The sequence below is a fragment of the Chiloscyllium plagiosum genome, unplaced genomic scaffold (genome assembly GCF_037043375.1).
Source record: "Chiloscyllium plagiosum isolate Xiang-an unplaced genomic scaffold, Cpla_swu_hap1 HiC_scaffold_16, whole genome shotgun sequence".
NCBI lineage: Eukaryota > Metazoa > Chordata > Chondrichthyes > Orectolobiformes > Hemiscylliidae > Chiloscyllium > Chiloscyllium plagiosum.
The window spans coordinates 43,969,260-43,990,228 of record NW_028270154.1 but is presented as its reverse complement, the minus strand read 5'-3'; the positions used below and the strand labels follow the sequence as shown (position 1 = coordinate 43,990,228).

The window sequence follows — 20,969 nt, the reverse complement described above, 5'->3', positions numbered from 1 at the left end:
GAAGTACATCCCTGTTTTCATATTAACGTCCTCTCAAAATAAATGCTATCATTGAATTTGCTTTCTTAACTACTGACTCAACCTGCAGGTTTACCTTAAGAGAATCCTGGACTAGAATTTCCAAGTCTCTTTACACTTCGGACTTCTGCATTTTCTCTCCATTTAGAAAACAGTCCATGCTTCTATTCTTCCTACCAAAGTGCATGACCTCACACTTTCCCACATTGTACTCCATCTGCCACTTCTTTGCCCACTCTCCTAACCTGTTCAAATCCTTTTGCACTCTCCCTGCTTCCTTAATGCTACCTGTCCCTCTACTTAGCTTTGTATCATCTGCAAGCTTAGCCAGAATGTCCTCAGTTCCTTCATCTAGATAATTAATATATAAAGTGAAATGTTGTGGTTCCAACACTGACTCTTGCAGAACACTGCATGTCACTAGCTGCCATCCTGAGAAAGACCCTTTTATCCCCAATTTCTGCTTTCTGCCAGACAGCCAACCTTCTATCCATGCTAGAACCTTGCCTCTAAAACCATGGGCCCTTATCTTACTCAACAGCCTCCTTTATGGCATCTTCTCACAAGCCTTCTGGAAGTCCAGATAGATAACATCCATTGGCTCTCCTTGGTCTAGCCTGCTCATTACCTCCTCAAAGAATTCTAGCAGATTTGTCAGACATGACCTCCCTTGATGAAACCATGCTGACTTTACCCTATTTTACCCCATCTCAAGCATTCACTTCCAAGTACTCAGAAAACTCATCCTTCTAAATGGACTCCAAACTCTTACCCAGGACTGAGTTTAGGCTAATCGGCCTGCTATTGTTCATGTACATGACTAATGGATAGAAAGGCTTAAGAAGCAGTACCTCCAGTGCACAGAAGTAAGAAGTTAGCATTACTTCACTCAACAGATCAGAACAAGTAACATGCGCCTAATCAGCCAGAATTTGTGAGCTGGGGTCCAACATTGACCAACTGATCCATTGCCTCTTGTGACAGACATATTCTATTCTGTAAAACCTGTCAGAGCACATTTGTTCTGGAATGTCCTTGTAAATAATCAGAACTGGATTACATTTAGATTGGCTCTCTCAATTCATTCCATAATTATAGTTGACTCAAGTTTAACAATTAAAGTTCAACACTCCAATTTTTGCATATGAAACCATTTAAATTGTTTTGTATGATGATTGTTTTACAACTTACTGATTTCTTCCTTAGGTCAGGAAACTAATTAGTGATTTTTCCATCATCCTGTCAATACTGATCTTCTGTGGAGTTGATATCCTCGTTGGTGTGGATACCCCAAAACTCATTGTGCCAAGTGAGCTTAAGGTTTGTGTCACTGAATATGAAGATTGTTTGCTCAGTCTAATTAATGCATTGATTTTTCTTGGAAGTGAAGGCTACTTTGCCATAAACCATTTCTAGTATGTGGAAACATTGTCAACACCAGCAAATTGAATGAATAAGTGGACAGATGATTTTCAATGCAGAGAGATATGAAGTGATGCATTTTGGAAAAAAAAATGGAGAGATCATATGAAGGGTAAAACTTTTAAAGGACTTACAGGAATAGGATGTTTGTGTACATCTGTTTATGAAATCATTGAAGGTGACGGGACAGGATGAGAATGTGGCTAATAAAGTGTACAGTATCTTGGGCTTTATTAACAGTGAAATAAAGTACAAGAGCAATGAGGTTATGTTGAACTTGTATTAGTCATTAGTTCTATTTCAGCTGAAAAATTGCATCCAGTTCTGATCAGTGCATTTTAAGAAGCTTGGGTAGCCATTAGAGAGAGTGGAGGGAAGATTCACAAGAATGGTTCCAGGGATGATGATCTTCAGTCATGAAGGCAGAGTGGAGAAGTTAGAACTGTTTTGCTTGGAGGAAGTAAATGGCTGAGAGGAGATTTGACAGCGGTATTCAAAATCATGAAGGGTCTGAATAGAAAGGTTAGCACGAAATTTTTCCTACTTGTAAAAGTGTCATGAGTGAGAGGGTATAAATTTGAAGTAAGAGAAAGTGAGGACTACAGATGCTGGAGATCAGAGTCGAAAAGTGTGGTGCTGGAAAAGCACAGCTGGTCGGGCAGCATCCAAGGAGCAGGAGAGTCGATGTTTTATTAGGAAGGTGAAAAGCTCATGCTCAAAACATCGACTCTTCTGCTTCTCAGATGCTGCCTGACCAGCTGTGCTTTTCCAGCACCACCCTTTTCAACATAAGTTTGAAGTAACAAGTAAAACAAACCAAGGTAATATAAGCAAAACCTTCTTTCATGTAGTGAGCAGTTAGGAACTGAAATGCACTGCCCAGTTTCCACTAAGACCACTAACTAGAAAGGAAAAGTGCACACATTACAAGGAGAAGGTAAGAGAATTCACAGGGCAAGTTGTTTATTCAACAAGGCAGTGTGGACACGATAGAATAAATGGCCTCTTTCTACACCATAAAAATTCTGTGATCTTTGATCATGTGTGACAGATATTATTCACCTCTTTCCATACGTAATTCTCAGACATCATTACACTTAGCCAATAAAGGCATTAATGGAACTATATACTTCATGATTTATTTTAAAATACACAGTTATTTAACAATCAGCAAAACTTGTAGTTCGTGAAGGAATTAAAAGCATGAGATTAATAAACAGAGGGATTGAAGTATGAGGCAGTGGAGAAACAGTTTAATAATATTTGAAATAGTTGAAATAAAAGAGGAAAACCTATAAACCTTTATACACAGAGTGTGTATATTTACAGTGAGAAGGATAAAGAAAAGGAAAATTGAATATGGTATTAAAATCCTACAAATGAGTGAATGGATGCCGAAGTACCAAGCAAGCTTCTGGTGAAAAGATGTATTGGCAGGGGTCTGTACATGCTCCTAATCATGCAAACTCTGAATAGGGGAAGGTCATTCCTGATGAAGGGCTCTTGCCCGAAACGTTGATTCTCCTGCTCCTCGGATGCTGCCTGCCCTGCTGTGATTTTCCAGCATCACATTCTCAACTCCGATCTTCAGCATCTACAATCCTCACTTTTTCCTAGATCATTTGGACCCTCAAACCTATTCCACCATTCAATCATATTCTGGCTGATTTAACTGTAACCTCCACTTTTTCCTGCCTGTCCCCTATTCTCTGATTCCATTGTTAGCCAAATGTCCATCGATCTCTACCTTAGAGACATTCAGTGTCTTCCACCATTCTCTTGGACAGAGCATTCCATAGAATTGGGATCTTCTGAGGGAAAACAAATTGTTTCATTTCCATCTTAAATGGAAGCCTCCTTTATTTTAAACTGTGACCCATAATTCTAGTCTTTCCCACACAAATGTCCATTCAGCATTCACCCTGTGAAATCCTCTTAGGATCTTTTACTTCTTAAACGCACATGGATAGAGACCCATAGTCTCTCCAACCTTTCCTTCAAAGGTAACTCCCTCCTATTGGGAATCAGTCAAGTAAACCTTCTCTGAACTGCTTCTAATGCAATGAAATATCTCCTTAATGCACTAATATAGTTATATGAACATAAGACCAGGAATAAGCCATTGGCCTCTCATGGTAACCTCATCATTCAACAAGATCATGGCTAATCTATCTCAGGTCTAAATTCCTCTTTTGTACCAACTCCTCGTAGTCCTGAGCTCCTCGATTAATTTCAAAAAACTAACTACTTTTTAAATTTCTTTCGTTAATCTAACCTCCACAATCCACTAAGAATTCCAGATGTTCACTTCCTCTGAAAGAATAAATTCCTTCATATCTGTTTTCAATGAATGTTTCCTTATTCTGTAACTATGTTCCCGAATTTGAAACTCCCCCATTAGTGGAAAAAAGTTTCTCAAACTTTTGAGATCTCTCAGAATCTTATGTTTCTCTTAGCTCACCCCTCATTCTTCAAAGTGATAATGAATAAAGGCCTCACCTGTTTAGCTGTTCATGATAAATAACCCTTTCATCCCAGGAATTAGCCTAGTGATGGTCTCTTCAAAGACCTGTACAAATATCACAGACCACTTATACTGTTACATTCTACTTACCTTGCCATTTGCCTTCCTAATCCCTTGTTGTACCTGCATTGTGACTTGCTATGATTCATGCACTCAGACACCAAGATCCATCTTTGTCTCAGAGTTCTGCAGTCTCTCTTTTATTTAAATATTATGTTGCTTTTCTATTCTTCCTTCCCAAGTGGACACGTTTCACACGTTCCCACATTATACTCCATTCACTTACGTTATCTATTCCTTTGCAGACTCTATACACACTGTCTGAAACCTGCCTTCACAGTTATCTCTATGTCATCAGGAAATTTAGTTACCAGACACCTAAGCTCTCACTTAAACTGAAATAAATCATTAATAGTGGAAGAGGTCACAGCGTTGATCCCTGTGGTACTTCAATTGTTACATCGTGTCAACCTAAAAATGACCCACTTTTACCTACCTTCTGTTTCCTATTAGCGAACCGATCTTGTATCCATGCTAATGTGTTACTCTGTACATCACGGGCTCTTATTTTATGTAATAACATGTGTGATACCTTGTAAAATGCTTTTTGCAAATCAAGGTATGTCACGTTTGCAGGTTCCCCTTTAGCCACTTTGCTGGTTACTTCCGCAAAGAATGCTAATAGTCAAACATGATTTCCTTTTACAAACCATGTTGACTCTGCCACACTGCATTGAGATTTTCTAAGTACCCTGCCAGCACCACCTTAATAAGTTCCTATTCTCCCTGTGGCAGAAATAGGAGCAGCAATAGGCCATTCAGTCTTTTGAGCTGTCTCCACCATTAAATATGATCAGGGCTGATCATCCAACTCAGTACCGTGTTCCCATTTTCTCACCATACTCTGCAGCAATAAGAACTCTATCTAAATCTTCCTTGAAAACAAGATGGTAGACACCTAAAAACAGTTACATGTATTTAACTGTGAAATGTAGAAAAGCACAGTGGAGAAAAATGACATTTTGAGAAAACAAAAGCAATGACAGAAATCAACAACATGATTGCAGGTCACAATATTTTCAAATGAAAAGTTACAAAGGGTTGAAAGTCATCAATCTCAGAATTCTATCTAGAGAAGTGCTACTTATCCCCCAATCCCTGGTGTAGCATACAGCTTAATCATACCAATCACAGTGGGTGCAATAGTGAGCTCCCAATTATCAGAGTCAGCGTAGCAGTGACAATTCTTCAGCCCCTGCAGTAGCTCCTGTCTCTAATGCACTATCATTTCACCCCCTTTCCCCTTTTACAATTACTGTCCAGTCTGCATCCCAGCATGCTGCCATAAGTCCACAGAATTGACTTCACTAACTTCACTACCACAGCATTGGCCCCTGATAAATCCCATTGACTTTTATTGAGCTGATCCCTAAGACTGACCATGATCTGCCACCCTCTGACAACTTGGATGGTCAACCTTGACTGACTGACCACTCAGACACCATTAGCCATGCGGCTGCTACAGCCACCACTGCGGTAAATGATGATATCATTTCTGCCCCAGCTGCCCCATTACACTGCCACCATTGCCAATTTCAGACCAAAGGGGTAGCCATAGGCACCTGAACGGGCTCTAGCTGTGCCTGCCTCTTCGTCGGGTACAAGGAACAGTCCATCATCCGCAGTTACACCGGCACCATTCCACACCTTTTCCTCCACTATGGATCTCTCCATTTCCGTTTCCAGTGACTGACTCAACACGGACATCTACTTCAAACCCACCGACTCCCACAGCTACCTGGACTACACCTCCTCCCACTGCACCTCCTATAAAAATGCTATCCCTTACTCCCAATTCCTCTGCCTCTGCTGCATCTGCTCCCAGGAGGTTCAATTTCACTCCAAAACATCCCAGATGGCCTCTGACTTCAAGGACCGCTATTTCCCCTCCCATGTGGTCAACAATGCCTTCCAGCGCATCTTTTCCACATCCCACACTTCCGCCCTTGAACCCCACCCCTCCAACCACAACAAGGATTGGCAGGGTGGTCACCTTCCACCCTACCAATCTCCAGATACAATGGATCATCCTCCATCATTTCCACCACCTACAGTCAGACCCCACCACCAGAGATATATTTCCCTCCTCACCCCTATCAGCATTCCACATCCCATTCCCTTCACGACTCGCTTATTAGGTCCACGCCCCCTGCACCAATCCACCCTCAACTCCCGACACCTTCCCTTGCCACCGCAAGAGGTTTAAAATCTGCGCCCACACCTCCCCCAACTCACCTCCATCCAAGGCCCCAAAGTATCCTTCCACATCTGACAGTGATCTTCCTGCACATCCAACACCTCATCTACTGTGTCCATTGCTCTCGATGTGGTCTCCTCTTCATTGGGGACACAGGACGCCAACCTGCAGAACATTTCAGAGGACATCTCTGGGACACACACACTAAACAACCCTGCCAATCACTTCAACTCCCACTCCCACTCCGCCAAGAACATGCAAGTCCTGGGCCTCCTCCACCGCCAAATCCTAGCCACCCAATGCCTGGAGGAAGAACGCCTCATCTTCCACCTTGGGACCCTCCAACCACATGGGATCAATGTCGATTTTACCAGTTTCCTCATCTCCCATCCCCCCACCTTATCCCAGATCCAACCCTCCAACTCAGCACTGCACTCTTGACCTGTCTGACCTGTCAATCTTCCTTCCCACGTGTCTGCTCCACCCTCAGCTCCAACCTAGTACCATCACCTTCATTCACCTATCGCATTCCCAGCTACCTTCTCCCCCAGTCTCACACCCCTCCCATTTATCTCTCAGTGCGCGTGCACACACACACACACTCTCCTGATGTAGGGCTTATGCCCGAAACATCGACTCTCCTGCTTCTCAGATGCTGCTGATCTGCTGTGCTTTTCCAGAGCCATACTTTTGACTGAGTAGAACCCTGACTAATCTCTGCAGAGCTCCTCTGCCTGACTTCCCACAACCCCCTGAACTGGTTGCACTGGGCATGCAGGACTGACCATAGCGCACTCCCTACAAATGGTGATATGGACCCCCACACTGACTGTCCTAGGCAGTTGGCTTGTATCTAAGCCTTTGAGCTAATAATGATTGATGCCCTTATTCTAACCGTGTTGGGACACCTGGCTGAAAATGGTCTCCCTTGATCTGACTGAGGACTACTTTGAGACCTGGCCATTTTGTTGACGTAAATGCAGTGTGTGTGCTCTGTCAGCTGCAGCTGTAACACTGAAGTAGCAGAGTGCTGTACAGCAACATATCCACTCACTTGTCTGATTGCTGACAGCCATGACAAGCTGCATAGCTTTGTGCCTGTACTAACATCAAGGCTGGACAGAAGGCTGAAGCCTTTAAGCTCTGAGGGAGCAAAGAACAAAAAAGCAAGTCAAGGCAATGATGTTGTGAACATTGACAACACCCTTGTGAATCTTTTCTGAACCCTTTCAAGTTTCACAACACTCTTCCGATAGGAAGGAGACCAGAATTGCACGCAATATTCCAACAGTGGCCTAACCAATGTCCTGTAAAGCTGCAACATGACTTCCCAATTCCTGTACTCAATACTCTGACCAACAAAGGAAAGCATACCAAACGCCTGCTTCGCTATCCTATCTACCTGCGACTCCACTTTCAAGGAGCTATGAACCTGCACTCCAAGACCTCTTTGTTCAGCAACACTCTCTAGGACCTTACCATTAAGTCCTGCTAAGATTTGCTTTCCCAAAATGCAGCACCTCACATTTATCTGTATTAAACTCCATTTGCCACTTCTCAGCTCATTGGCCATCTGGTCAAGATCCCGTTGTAATCTGAGGTAACCTTCTTCACTGTCCACTGCACCTCCAATTTTGGTGTCATCTGCAAACTTACTAACTATACCTCTTCTGCTCATATCCAAATCATTTATATAAATGACAAAAAGTAGTGGACCCAGCACCGATCCTTGTGGCACTCCACTGGTCACAGGCTTCCAGTCTGAAAAACAACCCTCCATCACCACCCTCTGTCTTCTACCTTTGAGTCAGTTCTGTATCCACATGGCTAGTTCTCCATGTATTCTGTGAGATCTAACCTTGCTAATCAGTCTCCCATGGGGAACCTTGTCGAACACCTTACTGAAGTCCATATGGATCACGTCTACCGCTCTGCCCTCATCAATCTTCTTTGTTACTTCTTCAAAAAACTCAATCAAATTTGTGAGATTTCCCACGCACAAAGCCATGTTGACGATCCTTAATCAGTCCTTGCCTTTCCAAATACATGTACATTCTGTCCCTTAGGATTCCCTCCAACAACTTGCCCACCACCGACGTCAGACTCACTGGTCTGTCGTTCCCTGATGTGCCTTTATCAGCCTTCTTAAACAGTGGCACCATGTTAGCCAATCTCCAGTCTTCCGTCACCTCACCTGTGACTATCGGTGATACAAATATCTCAGCAAGGGGCCAGAGATTGAACTTTTGTCTTATCCCATCCATTTCCCCAGGTAGAAAGTTTTGAAGTCCAGTCTAAATATAATTAACAAATCTGAACAAGGACTAGGGTTTAATTTAAACACACAGCTGTCACATCCTGCAGCAAAGTGCACTTAATGAATGTAAAATCGAGGCAGTGGGATTCATTATTCGTGCACTTCCTGCAGACAATTTGGTGAATTCAAGACATCCAATTATGAAATTAGCAATTTGTGTCATTGCTTATCATCTGCTTCTGGCAAAACATTTGTTATATTTGTCTCCGGATTGTGTTAGTAAAACTGTAATGAGGTAAAATTTGATGCTTTGTCACATCTAACATGAATATTCTATGGACTTTCTCTTACTGCCTTAAGATGGCATGATGTAATTACATTGCTATATTTGCATTTGGGATTATTAAGGATAGTAGAAGTTTTAAAATAATAACTGGGCAAATTTACTTTGTAAAAGGTCTTAATGAAAAAGAAGAAAAGCAGTCTCAAGGCTATTCCAGTCAGTACTGTAAACTACAATTGCCTGTTCTCGAAACTTACCCTGTTATAGGAAGCTAACCCCACCAATTTGGTGTACTCTCATTTTGCCACTATAATCAAAAATCAAGGTTTTTATTGTCACACGCGATTGCAAAATATTTAAGCTGCTTTTCTGGCCCTTTAGGAGGCTAAAATACCTATTTTTAATTATTGCATTGACACAGAAACATCAAAACATTGAACTAATTCTGATTTAGTGTGAAACAAAGCAGCAGCATTAATTTTTTATTTGTGGGACGATCATACAATAATATTTAAACATAATACCTCTGCATAGTTAATACTTTAGTAAATTGTTTGGTTTGTCTATTACCAACACATGCAACAGTATGAACTTAAAGACGACATTGTTGCCATAATAAAGAGATTGGGTAAACTTTTTTGTATTTGTTTATCAACTCAAATCTCCCTGAATTATATGAACTCATGGGTTTTAAGCATGGTTATCCAAATGACATTGTAACAGCTCTTCAGGGTCTTTAACTTTCAAAATACAACTGTTCTTTGAATACTTTTTAATGTAGGCAATTTTTGTTTAATCTGCTGATTATAAATTAATCTACACTGATATTGAATTCTTCCATCACACAAACACTCGTTTAAATGCATTTATTTTTGATGTTTAAACAATAAACTTACATTTATCAGCTTATGAACTGTCAGAGTTACAGAAAGTGTCCAATTTTCTCTGCAATAGAATAAGCCAATAAATCCAGGAGGGAATTTTCAAGAAACACCCTTACTCATAAGTGTTGAGAGCTCACTACCACACGGATTTATGGAAATGAATTCTATACAAACTTCTAAGCAGAAGCTAAATAGACAGATGAGGGAAACAGGAATAAAGGGTTAAATAGATCGTTAGATGAGGAAAGATGTGTGGAAGATAAATGGAGCTTTTCACTTTGTAATGCTTTGAGGAAATGCAATATAATGGATATTATTCTTTTTATTAAAGCCAACGAACCCACACAGAGGGTGGTTTGTGTATCCATTTGGTGGGAATGAATGGTGGATGTGCCTCATTGCAATTGCACCAGCTTTACTGGTCACCATACTTATCTTTATGGACCAGCAGATTACTGCTCTCATCCTGAACCGCAAGGAACATAAACTCAAGGTTTGTCATTAATTTCTCCTGTTTGAAAAAAAAATTGTTTCACTGCACTGTCAGTTGGAAAACAATTGCTTGATGGTTTGTTTCTTTAAATATTTGCAAAATCACATGACAGTTCTAACTTTATTCCAAAATTATTTTGAAATTTAGCTATAATTAACAATCCATGTATTTGCTGAAATTATGTCATCTATTAATATTAGCATTACAAACATATAAGTTTATGATAAAGAAAGTCAGACAACCTATCCTATCTATTCTGATTCTTCAGCAGAGCAATTCAAACCTAATCTCATAATCCCATGCTTTTTCATATTACTTCATCTTGCTGCATCAAATTCTATAAAGAGAGTGTGGTATCTATTCTAACCATTCTCAGTGGCAAAGCATTCCATATGCTAACAACGTCTGTGTTAAGAGATATTTCCGAACACTTCTCCTCACTCTCCAGTCTTAAACTGATTATTCTTTGCTGTTGCTCAAATCAGGTCAGGCAGCATCCGAGATGCAGGAGAATCAATGTTTCGGGCATAAGCCCTTCATCTCTCTCGTGCGCGCACACACACACACCCACACACACTCCTGATGAAGGGCTTATGCCCAAAACGTCGATTCTCCTGTTCCTCAGATGCTGCGTGACCTTCTGTGCTTTTCCAGCATCACTTTCGACTCTGATCTACAGCATCTGCAATCCTCACTTTCTCATGCTCTCAAATCAGCACAAACAATGTTTTCCATTTAAGTTTCTTATAATTTTAAAAATCTCAATTTCATCTCCTTAGCTTTCTCTGCTATATGGAAAGAATTGCAAGATTTCATTTCTCCTCTTGTAACTACGTCATTTAGTGCTCTCAGCTCATGCTCTGTATGCCATTGGTGATGCATGAGATGAGATTCAGTTCGACTGTATCTGAGCCTGTATTTATATAAATTCTTCGTTAACTCTTCATTCACATCCAAATCTATATTCATAAAATGCAAAATTCTATCGACCTTTTTATGGCCTCATCTAATTACAGTTGCATTTTTATAAAATCATGGAATTGAATTTCCTAAGTCCTTTCACCCACTCCCTTCAGTGCCTTTCCATAAGTGAAATAATCTTTTTATTTCCTTTTTCCTCAAAACGTATTGCTTAATGACTTATTTATATTAAATTGCATCTGACACATTCCATTAGCCTACTTTTGTTGTCTTTATGTCTTTATATTGCTCATTCTATTTTTAAATTGACAACATTCATCCAAATCTTTTGTATGAATACACGTGGGACACTTTTAGCCCACTTTTTGTCTAGGCTATTAAACAATGTTCTACCTCTCCCTATTCATTTCCAATGCAACAGAAATTTCTAACAGACATCTTGTGTGGCATCTTTTGAGTATCTTCTAAAATCTATCTGACATACAATGTTTATCTAGTTCATCACTTCTTCAAAAAGGTATTATACTTGTAAAACACAATGTGTCTTTCAGCAAAACAGACAGCGGGGATTAAAAATCGATTGTTAAGTTGCTAAGAATATCTAATTGTTAATTGCATCTGCTATTAGACAGACAGATCTATAGTTGTGTGACTAACCACTTACCGTTTTCTAAACAATGATGCGATATCCTCTCGTCTCTGGTTCCAGGGCACAACTTTCATGTTTAGTCAGGATTCGCAAATTGTGATCAGAGAATCTATTATCCAACTTTTGATTCCTTTTTTGTAGCCTGGGTACATGTGTTAGAGTCTTCTAACTTATCAACCCTGAACAGTATGTCAGATAAAAGCAAAATACTGCAGATGCTGGAAATCTGAAGTTGAAAAACGAAATGCAGAGCAGTTCAGGTAGCTTCAATGGAGAAAGAAACAAGGTCAATTACCTTACATTAATGTTGAGTGACGTACTGAGTACCTTGGGTATTTTCTGAATCATCAGTTGTCTGATATCAAATGAAAGCAAACGCAGCCAGTTCTCAAGAAAAATTACATTGGACTTGAAATGTTGACGCTGTTTCTCTCTCCACATATGCTGCCAAACCTGCTGAGTTTATTCAGCATTTTCTGTTTCAATTTGAGTTGTCCGATATCAATTGTTTTATTGATTGGTTGTTTCAAAAGTTCTGCTACTATACAAAAGCTCTCTCGTTTTGTTAAGGTAAATGCAAAATATTGACTGATAATTTCTTCAAGCAGCTCCCAATTTGCTGACATAACTTCACGGGAAGTTATGATGGTGCAGCATAAACAACTCCAAGGAAGTTCCAGGTTATGGATATGTAATATATGTGCCATTTTCAGTCTACACAATTAAGATTACTTCCTACATCCTGGAGTTGCTTGACTCTTTTTGTTTGTTCTTTTCCTTTTTTATATTTTCATGAAAATTCTGTATTCATTTATGGGGTGAGAGCATCACTGGCTAAGCCAGCATTTATTGCCCATCCCTAATTGCCCAGACAGCAGTTAAGAGTCAACCACATTGCTGTGGGTCTGTGTTGCATGTCGGCCAGACCAGGTAAGAATGGCAGTTTCCTTCCCTAAAAGATATTAATGAACCAGAAGGGTATTTCTGATAATCAACAACGGTTTCATGGTCATCATTAGACTCTTAATTCCACAATTTTAAAAAAATTCAAATTCCACTATCTACAATGGCAGGATTTGAATGCCTCTCCCCAAAATGCCCTGTATATCCTCTTCTATGTTATTCGTTGGTCTTCTTTGAATAATCTGTTTTGCTCTTTAAAGCCTCATTTTCATTTCCCTCCTACACTTTAGGTGTGCCTCAAGATCAGCTTTAGCACTGTCTTGTTCTTCATTATCATAAGACTGTTTCAAGTTTCAGTTTTGTTTTACCACTCTGATTTCAATATTTCTCCTCCCTCCCCAACCCAGACACTAAACCCCCAGCCACCAACCCTTCAAATTACCTGCTCCCTCTCCACCTGTAAGATTCTCTTTTAATTCCCATTGGCTACCACTTCTATTATCTCACTAACTGTCTCAGCATCTATTTTTGTCTGATGATACCTCTGTGTCATGGAGCATTTTCAACTTAAAAAAACCATATAGATGCATTACTTTACTGTACAGCCTTCTCCAGACCTAGAAGTTACTCTAATGTCATGGTAATGAGAGCCCTATCCATCTGTAATAGCCACATACTGTCCTTACTTATCCCTCTTCCATTAACCTGTTCAGTGTTTGACAAAGGAAGTAATTTGACAATGATCTCTTGAAGTCTTCATGTTCACACATGGAACAGCACAGACTCAGATTAACAGTCCACATTATTAAATAACTTCCCCTTACCAATTCTCCAGATACAAACATTACGACTCATTACTTTGAGATATTGGAAAATGGAAACCTTGTCTCAGCAAATGGCAATGAGTTTCAAGAGAGAACAAGGGGAAAGATTTCAAGGCCAAATGAGGGCAGAAAAGTCGAATTACAAGTTGCCACATTACCTTCCTTCCATAAACAGAAGGGATATTAATTGTGTAAATTTAAAAATAAATTTAAATTATTAAAATCATTCAATTTCACCTAACTATGGACCATTTATTAATTCATTTTCACTTTAATATATATACTGATTAAACCCTACATAAACAAATAATTGCTACAATACTAGGAGATCATCTACTGGCTGCAATGTAGAATATTGAAAAATAAGTCAATTTAAAGTGAATCACTTAGCTTCAATCCCTTGTTCACCAAGCAAAATAGGAACTTTTCTAAATAATTGTATGTAACTTAATTTAATATATAAAAGTGAAATATGAATACTTTACATGGAATAGTAGCTGAAATCTGAAAACTGAAATGACTATTGTGAGGGAAACAATGTTATTTTATAACATCTGAAAGGGACTCCATTGTACAACTCTAACAGAAGACCAATCTTGAAGTTTTAGAGAAATGGCAATCAGGGTAAGTAATATTTTGGACAGATGCAATTTCTATTTAGCATGTGTTTTCTTTTCCCAATTCAAACTGTGACAATTACCCCACAGAAAGGTGCTGGCTTTCACCTAGACCTGTTCTGGATAGCTATCATTATGATCCTTACTTCATTCATGGGTCTGCCCTGGTACGTGTCCGCAACTGTAATATCCCTTGCACACATAGACAGCTTGAAAATGGAGACTGCAAAATCTGCCCCAGGTGTAGAGCCCACATTTATGGGAGTGAGGTATGTTGAGCAATATTCTGAGGATTTTTAATAGATTGTTGATGGAAATAATATAATTAGAGTTCTTTTTAAATTGGGTGCATTTACTTAGAGCATAATTGTGTTCTTCATGTAATCGACTGAGCTGTATTCTCATCCAACATATCCATGGACATGTATCAGTTATTATCTCAGATTCTTAGTCTAAGTATAATCATTGTACCTAATCTTTCTCTTTTCAGCACATGCTGTTGTTTCATGGCTACACAGTAGTTTCCATGAGCAGACTGTTATGAATTCAATCTCACATTCAGCACAATATATAGATTAATACAAGTAAATTTAACAATTATTCTGTGATTGTAATCTTATTGTGAGAGAATATGTGAAGAATAATTCCCAATCATGTTTGAAAGCAATAAACTAATGATGGAGTAATGTACACAGACTACAATTACTTGGTAAATTGATTGACTATCACAAATTAAAATGACATGCTAATATAATTTGGACAATGCATTGAGTTTTTTGAAGAGATGACAAAGAAGATTGATGAAGGCAGAGCAGGGTACACATTGTCAATGCCTTGCTGAAGTCTATATAGACAATGTTCTGCATGGTAAACTGGTTAGCAAGGTGACATTACTTGAGCTCCATGGGGAGCTAGCCAATTTGATACAAAATGGGCTGGCAGTTAGGAGACAGAGGGTGATGATGGAGTGTCAATTTTTGGACTGGAGGCCTGTGACCAGCGATGTACTGCAAGGCTTGGTGCTGGGTCTGCTGCTTTTCATTTTTATAAATGATTTGGATGTGAATATAGGAGATATCGTTGGTAGGTTTGCAGATGACACCAAACTGGGTGGTGTAGTGGACAGTGAAGAAAGTTCATGTCGCAAAAGCGTACAATGGGACTTTGATCAGGTGGACCAATTTCTCAAGGAGTAGCAGATGGAGTTTAATTTAGATAAATGTGAGGTGTAATATGAGGCATTTTGGTAAGGCAAATCAGGGCAGGACTTATACAGTTAATAGTAGGGCCCTGGGAAATATTGTCGAACAAAGACAACTTGGGTTGCTTGTGCATAGTTCCTTGAAATTGGAGTCGCAAATTGACAGGGTAGCGAAGATGATGTTTGACATGCTTATCTTCATTTGTCAGTGCACTGAGTGTAGGAGTTGGGAGGTCATGTTGTGGCTGTACAGGACATTAGTGAGGCCAATTTTAGAATACTGTATTCAGTTCTGTTTTTGCTGCTAGAGGAAGGATGTTGTGAAACTTGAAAGGGTTCAGAAAAGACTTACAAGGATGTTGTCAGGACTGGAGGCTTTGAGCAATGGGAAGAGGCTGGATAGGCTGGGGCTTTGGGGGCCAAAGGGTTTTGTTAAAGAGGTTTATAAAATCATGAGGGGCATGGATAGGGTGAATAGCCAAAGTCTTTTTCCTAGGGTATGAGAGTTCAAAATTAGAGGGCATAGGCATAAGGTGACAGCAGAAAGATTTAAAACAGATCTGAGAGACAACATTTTCATGCCGAGGGTGGTGCGTGTATGGAATGAGCTGTCAGAGGAGGTGTTGGAAATGGGTACAATTACAGCATTTAAAAGGTATTGGGATGGGTACATGAATAGGAAAGGTTTAGAGGGACTTGGGCCAAATGAGACTAGACTGATTAGGATATCTGATTGGCGTGGTTGAGTTGGACCCAAGGGCTTGTTTCTATGCTGTATAACTCTATGCCTCTATGATTCTATAAGCAAAAAGACACATAATGTTTGTAAATAGCACAGCATTTTAAAAAAATGTAATGGGTTCACTTGGCCTTAATATAACCTTTTCAGAAAAAATGTTGTTTTTGTAGTAGTTTGACAAGTGAGAGATTCTTTACTTGCCAGTCTGATTTGTCTCTTTTTCTTGAAGACCTTTAAGTGAAGTCATGATTGGTCTTGGAGATGAAATGTGTCAAATATTCACTGCATTGATCTGAAAAATGGGCATTTGGGCCACTCTGTGGAAATGTATCCAGATATCCCCTTAAGAGCTGAGGGAGATAGAATAGTGAAATAAAGGTTTCTAGAGGAGTCACACATAGTGGTCCAAGTGAATAATACAACACAAGACATCTGGGGTTAGATGCCTCATCTATATAACAGTAGTTAGTTTGTTAAAATCAAATTTAGTTGATTTTTTTTGAGGATGTTGTTAATAAGGCCTATAAGGGAGAATTATGGATGTTATCCTATATTTACAGGGGCTTCTAAAAGGCATTTGGTATCATTCCACATATGAGATTATGAGCAAAAATAAATGTATATGAAATTGCAAATAAGTTATTGACTTAAATTGGAAACCAATTGGAAAAGTAAATGAGAAGAAAGGGCAGTCTGATTGGAGGGATCTGCTCTAGGGCTTCAATTTTTCACTCTATATTTATTATGTGATAAAAGTTGCTTTTATCTTGTTGCAGATGACAATAAATTAGGATTAAAAGTAAGGAATAAAAATAAGAAGTTGCAAATGCATGGGGACAGATTAAGCAACTGTGTAAAACTATGACAAGTGAATTTGAATGTGAATAGGTATGAGACCATTCACATTGGCCTCAAGAAAGATACATCAAATTGCTTCCTGTATGGGAGAAACGAGAGATTGTAAATGAGCAGAGATTTTGGAATTCAAATCAACTACTCTGATCAAGGTGTTTAAAATGTAAAAGGACTCAGCGAATTCATTTTCTTTTGTAGAATAAACTTGGAATTATAACAAGGTCATTCAAGGGTGAAATTAAAAACAAAGGGCTGAAACAAATGAATCTCTGGTTAAATGTGAGTCACATTGAGTTTTTTTGGAGGGATCCTCACTGAAAGGCCCAGTGAGGTTTCTTGCTGTACCCTACCAAACTCACCTCATTAACCACTTGCCTGTCAGTATAGTAACCCTCACATCCCACTTCTCCCCTTCTTACTACACACTATTCCCAAAACAATTTGCCACTCACCAGACGTCGGCCAAATAACAAACATCCTTGGCCACCGTGCGATTATTTAAAAAGTTTCTATGGACCCAGATGAGTATTCCAAGCTGCCCTGCTTATTGCCGGACAGAATCTGAACATGTCAGAGAAAAGGGAAAATGGCACTGCTGTACCCTGACAGGGACACAGAGGTCCTGGTGGAGGAGCTGGTGCATGGGAGGAGAATCCTAGTTAAGGATTGTCTTAAGTCCCTTTTGTGCTTCAGGTTTCCAAAGTCATTCCCTATTTAGAAAATAGTCTATGCCTCTAATCTTCCTACAAAATTGCATAACCCCACATGTTCCCACATTATATTCCATAAGCCACTTTTTTGCCCACTCTTCTAGCTTCTCCAAGGCCTTCTGCAGTCTCCTCACTTCCTCCACACTACCTATCCATCCATCTATCTTTATGTATTCTGCAAACTTAGTCACAATGCCTTCAGTTCCTTTGTCCAGATCATTAATGTGTAACGTGAATAGTTGTGGTCACAACATTGAACCCTGCAGAACTCCCACTAGTCACTGGCTGTCATCCTGAAAAAGACATTTTAATCATTCATCCATGCCAGTAACTTGCCCCGAACACCACGTGCTCTTGTCTTATTTAGCAGCCTCCTGTGTGGCACCTTGTCAAAGGCCTTCTGGAAATCCAAATACTGTCAGTCATGTTCACTGGCTTTCTACTGTCTAACTTACTCATTGCCTTCTCAAAGAATTCTAACAGATTTGTCAGGCATCATGTCCCCTTTCCAAAGCCATGCTGTTTCAGCCATATTACACCATGCACTTCCAAGTACTCTGTAATCTAATCCTTAATAATGGACTCTAAAATCTTACAATCAACCAAGATCAGACTAAGTCATCAATAATTTCCCATCTGTTTAAACAGGGGTGTTACGTTAGCCATTTTACAGTCCTCTGGGACCCTCCCTGACTTCAGTGATTCCTGAAAAATCACCACCAGTGCCTCCACAAACTCCTCAGCTATCTCCTTCAGAACTCTAGGTGTAGTCCATCTGGTCTGGGTGATGTATCCACCTTCAGGACTTTCAGCTTCCCAGCACTACCTCTGCAATGGTAGCCACTACACTTACCTCTCCATCGATTCTCTTGAAGTTCTGGTATGCTGCTGGTGTCTTCCACTTAGAACTGATGCAAAATGCTTATTCAGTTCCTTGTTATTTCTTTGTTCCCCATTTCTAGTTCTCTAGCTTCATTTTCCAGTGGTCCAATATTTACTCTTGCCACTTATATCTTTTACATATCTAAAAACCTCTTGCAATCTTCTTTTGTATTACTAACTAGCTTACCCTTTTTTTCAGTTGTACTCTGCTGATTTTTAAAGGCTTCCCAATCCTTATCGTTGACTAAACATCACCACATTGTATGTTTTTTCTTTTATTTTATGCTGTTCCTGACTTCCCTTGTCAACCATGGTTACTTTATCCTTGGCTTAGTATGTTCCTTATTCTTTGGGACGAATTTCTGCTGTGTCTCCCAAACCCCCCCCCCCCCCGGAAAACCCTGCTCAGCTCCCCTTCCAATCAATTCAAGCCAGTTCCTCCCATTTGGTTTTGTAGTTAGCTTTACTCATTTGTAATTCAGTTACAATTGATTCAAAATTCTCCTTCTCAAACTGCAGAGCAAATTCTGATGTATTATGGTCACTACCCTCTTAAGCTTCACTTTAAACTCCCTAATCAAATCTACCTCAACATATCACAAAGTCCAGTGTTGACTGTTCCACAATGGGCTCCATCGCAAGTTGCTCCAAGAAACCATCTGGTAGCCATTCCACAAATCCCCGTTTTATTGGGATTCATTACCAACCTGATTTTCTCAATCAACCTGTATACTGAAGTCTCCCATGATTATCGTAATAATGTCTTTCTTATCTGCCTTTTCTACTTCCTGATTTTATTTCCTCCCCCACATTCTGACTCCTGCTAGGAGGCCTAGGTTTTCTTTTCCCTTGCAGGTTCCTCAACGTTCCCCACACAGACTCGACACCTTCCAACTCTATGCCACTTCTTGCTCTTGATTTAATTTCATTTCTTACTAACAAGGTAACCCTGCTCCCTTTGCCCATCGACCTGTCCTTTTGATAGGATTTGTATCCTTGGATATTTTGTTCCCAGCCCTGATCCCTTTGCAGCTGCATCTCTGTGGTACCCACAACATCGTACCCACCAATTTCAACCCATGCTACAAATTCATGTATCTTGTTTCATATACTTTGTGCAATTAATTACAACACCCTCAGTCCTGAGTCAACGCTCCCTGCTGCAACCCTGAAACTCTTCCCTTACCTGCAGTGGTTGAAGTTAGGTTCATGATATTCTCTACACTCTGTCCTATTACTTGTTCTGGAAGATTTAATAACTTCTGGTGAGTACTACTAATCTCCCCGCCACCCTTAACTAAGTTAATGGAATGAGAGGGACTCTGAAGTGCATGTACAGAGGCATTTATGTTCTCTTGTGCATGAAACACAAAATGATAACATGAGATGCAATAAATAATTAAGAACATAAAAGGAATTTTGGCCTTTATTGGTAAGAGGTTGGAGTTTAAAGATAAGGAAGTCTTGTTACAAACAAGTTGAAGCACTGGGTGCAGTTTTGATTCCTGTATTTAAGAAAGAATATATTGCCACTGGGGATAGTTTAAAATAGATTCACCAGGCTGATTTCTGAGATGAAGAGGTTGACTTATTGGGATTGGTTAAACAGAGTATGCCTTTATTCATTATAGTTTGGAAGGATGAGGAGTGATCTTATTGAAACTTCCAAGATTCCAAGGGGTCTTGGCAGCTTAGATGTAAGAAGATGGTGGGGGAGTCTTAAACTAGGGACATAGTAAACAGTAAGGGGATACTCAATTCAAACTGAGATGTGAAGGAATTTCTTCTGTCAGGGTAGTGTCTTAAATTCTCTGTCCTAGAGAGTTGTGAATGCTGGATCGCTGGAAGTGTTTAAAAGAGGAGGTAATTTTTGAAATATCGAGAAGTTGAGGGCTATGAGGAGCTGGTTTAAAAGAGGAGTTGAGGCTTGGGGCAGGTCAGCCATGAGCTTATAGAATGGCGGGGTAGGTTTACAGGATTGAATGGCCTACTTCTCGTCTCATGTCCTTAAAACTTATTGAGGGCACTATGACGATACGGGTGACATTACATTGTGTATTTCAATTCTCACATTTGTATAAATGCTACTGTTTTGACTTTATATCTGTTTGTTTAAGTCTCTGCGTGGTCCTGAATGTAACAGTGCCAGTATGATACCTACTGGATGTACAATGGATCAGTGTTAGTGCTGAGAGCCTGCCGTAGCGTGTGGAAACAAGATAGAGTCAGAAAGACAGGCCCTTCAGCCCAAACTGGTCCATGCTAACCAAAATGTCCATCCACACTAACCCCACTTCATTCACTTAGCCCATACCCTTCTAAACCTTTCCTATCCATGTATTTGTCCAAATGCCTTTTAAATGTTAATGCACCCACCTTAACCACTTCCACTGGCAGCTCATTCCATATATGTACCAACCTCTGTGTAAAACAGTTGCCCCTCAGGTTTCCTTTTATTCTATTCCCTGTACTCTTAAACTGATGCCTTCTAGTCTTTCATTCCCCAACCCTAGGAAAAAGACTGAGTGCA

The 20,969-nt window shown here is 39.8% G+C and overlaps 1 protein-coding gene across 1 annotated transcript in view; it reads left to right on the top strand.

Moving 5' to 3' along the window:
- The window catches only part of LOC122556650 (electrogenic sodium bicarbonate cotransporter 1-like), a 116,686-nt gene that overhangs the window by 48,938 nt on the left and 46,779 nt on the right, over positions 1-20,969 (top strand). The window contains exons 14-16 of the mRNA XM_043703637.2: positions 1,225-1,338; positions 9,977-10,138; positions 14,143-14,321. Coding sequence (XP_043559572.2) covers positions 1,225-1,338; positions 9,977-10,138; positions 14,143-14,321 — 455 coding nt within the window. The remainder of the gene's footprint in view (positions 1-1,224; positions 1,339-9,976; positions 10,139-14,142; positions 14,322-20,969) is intronic.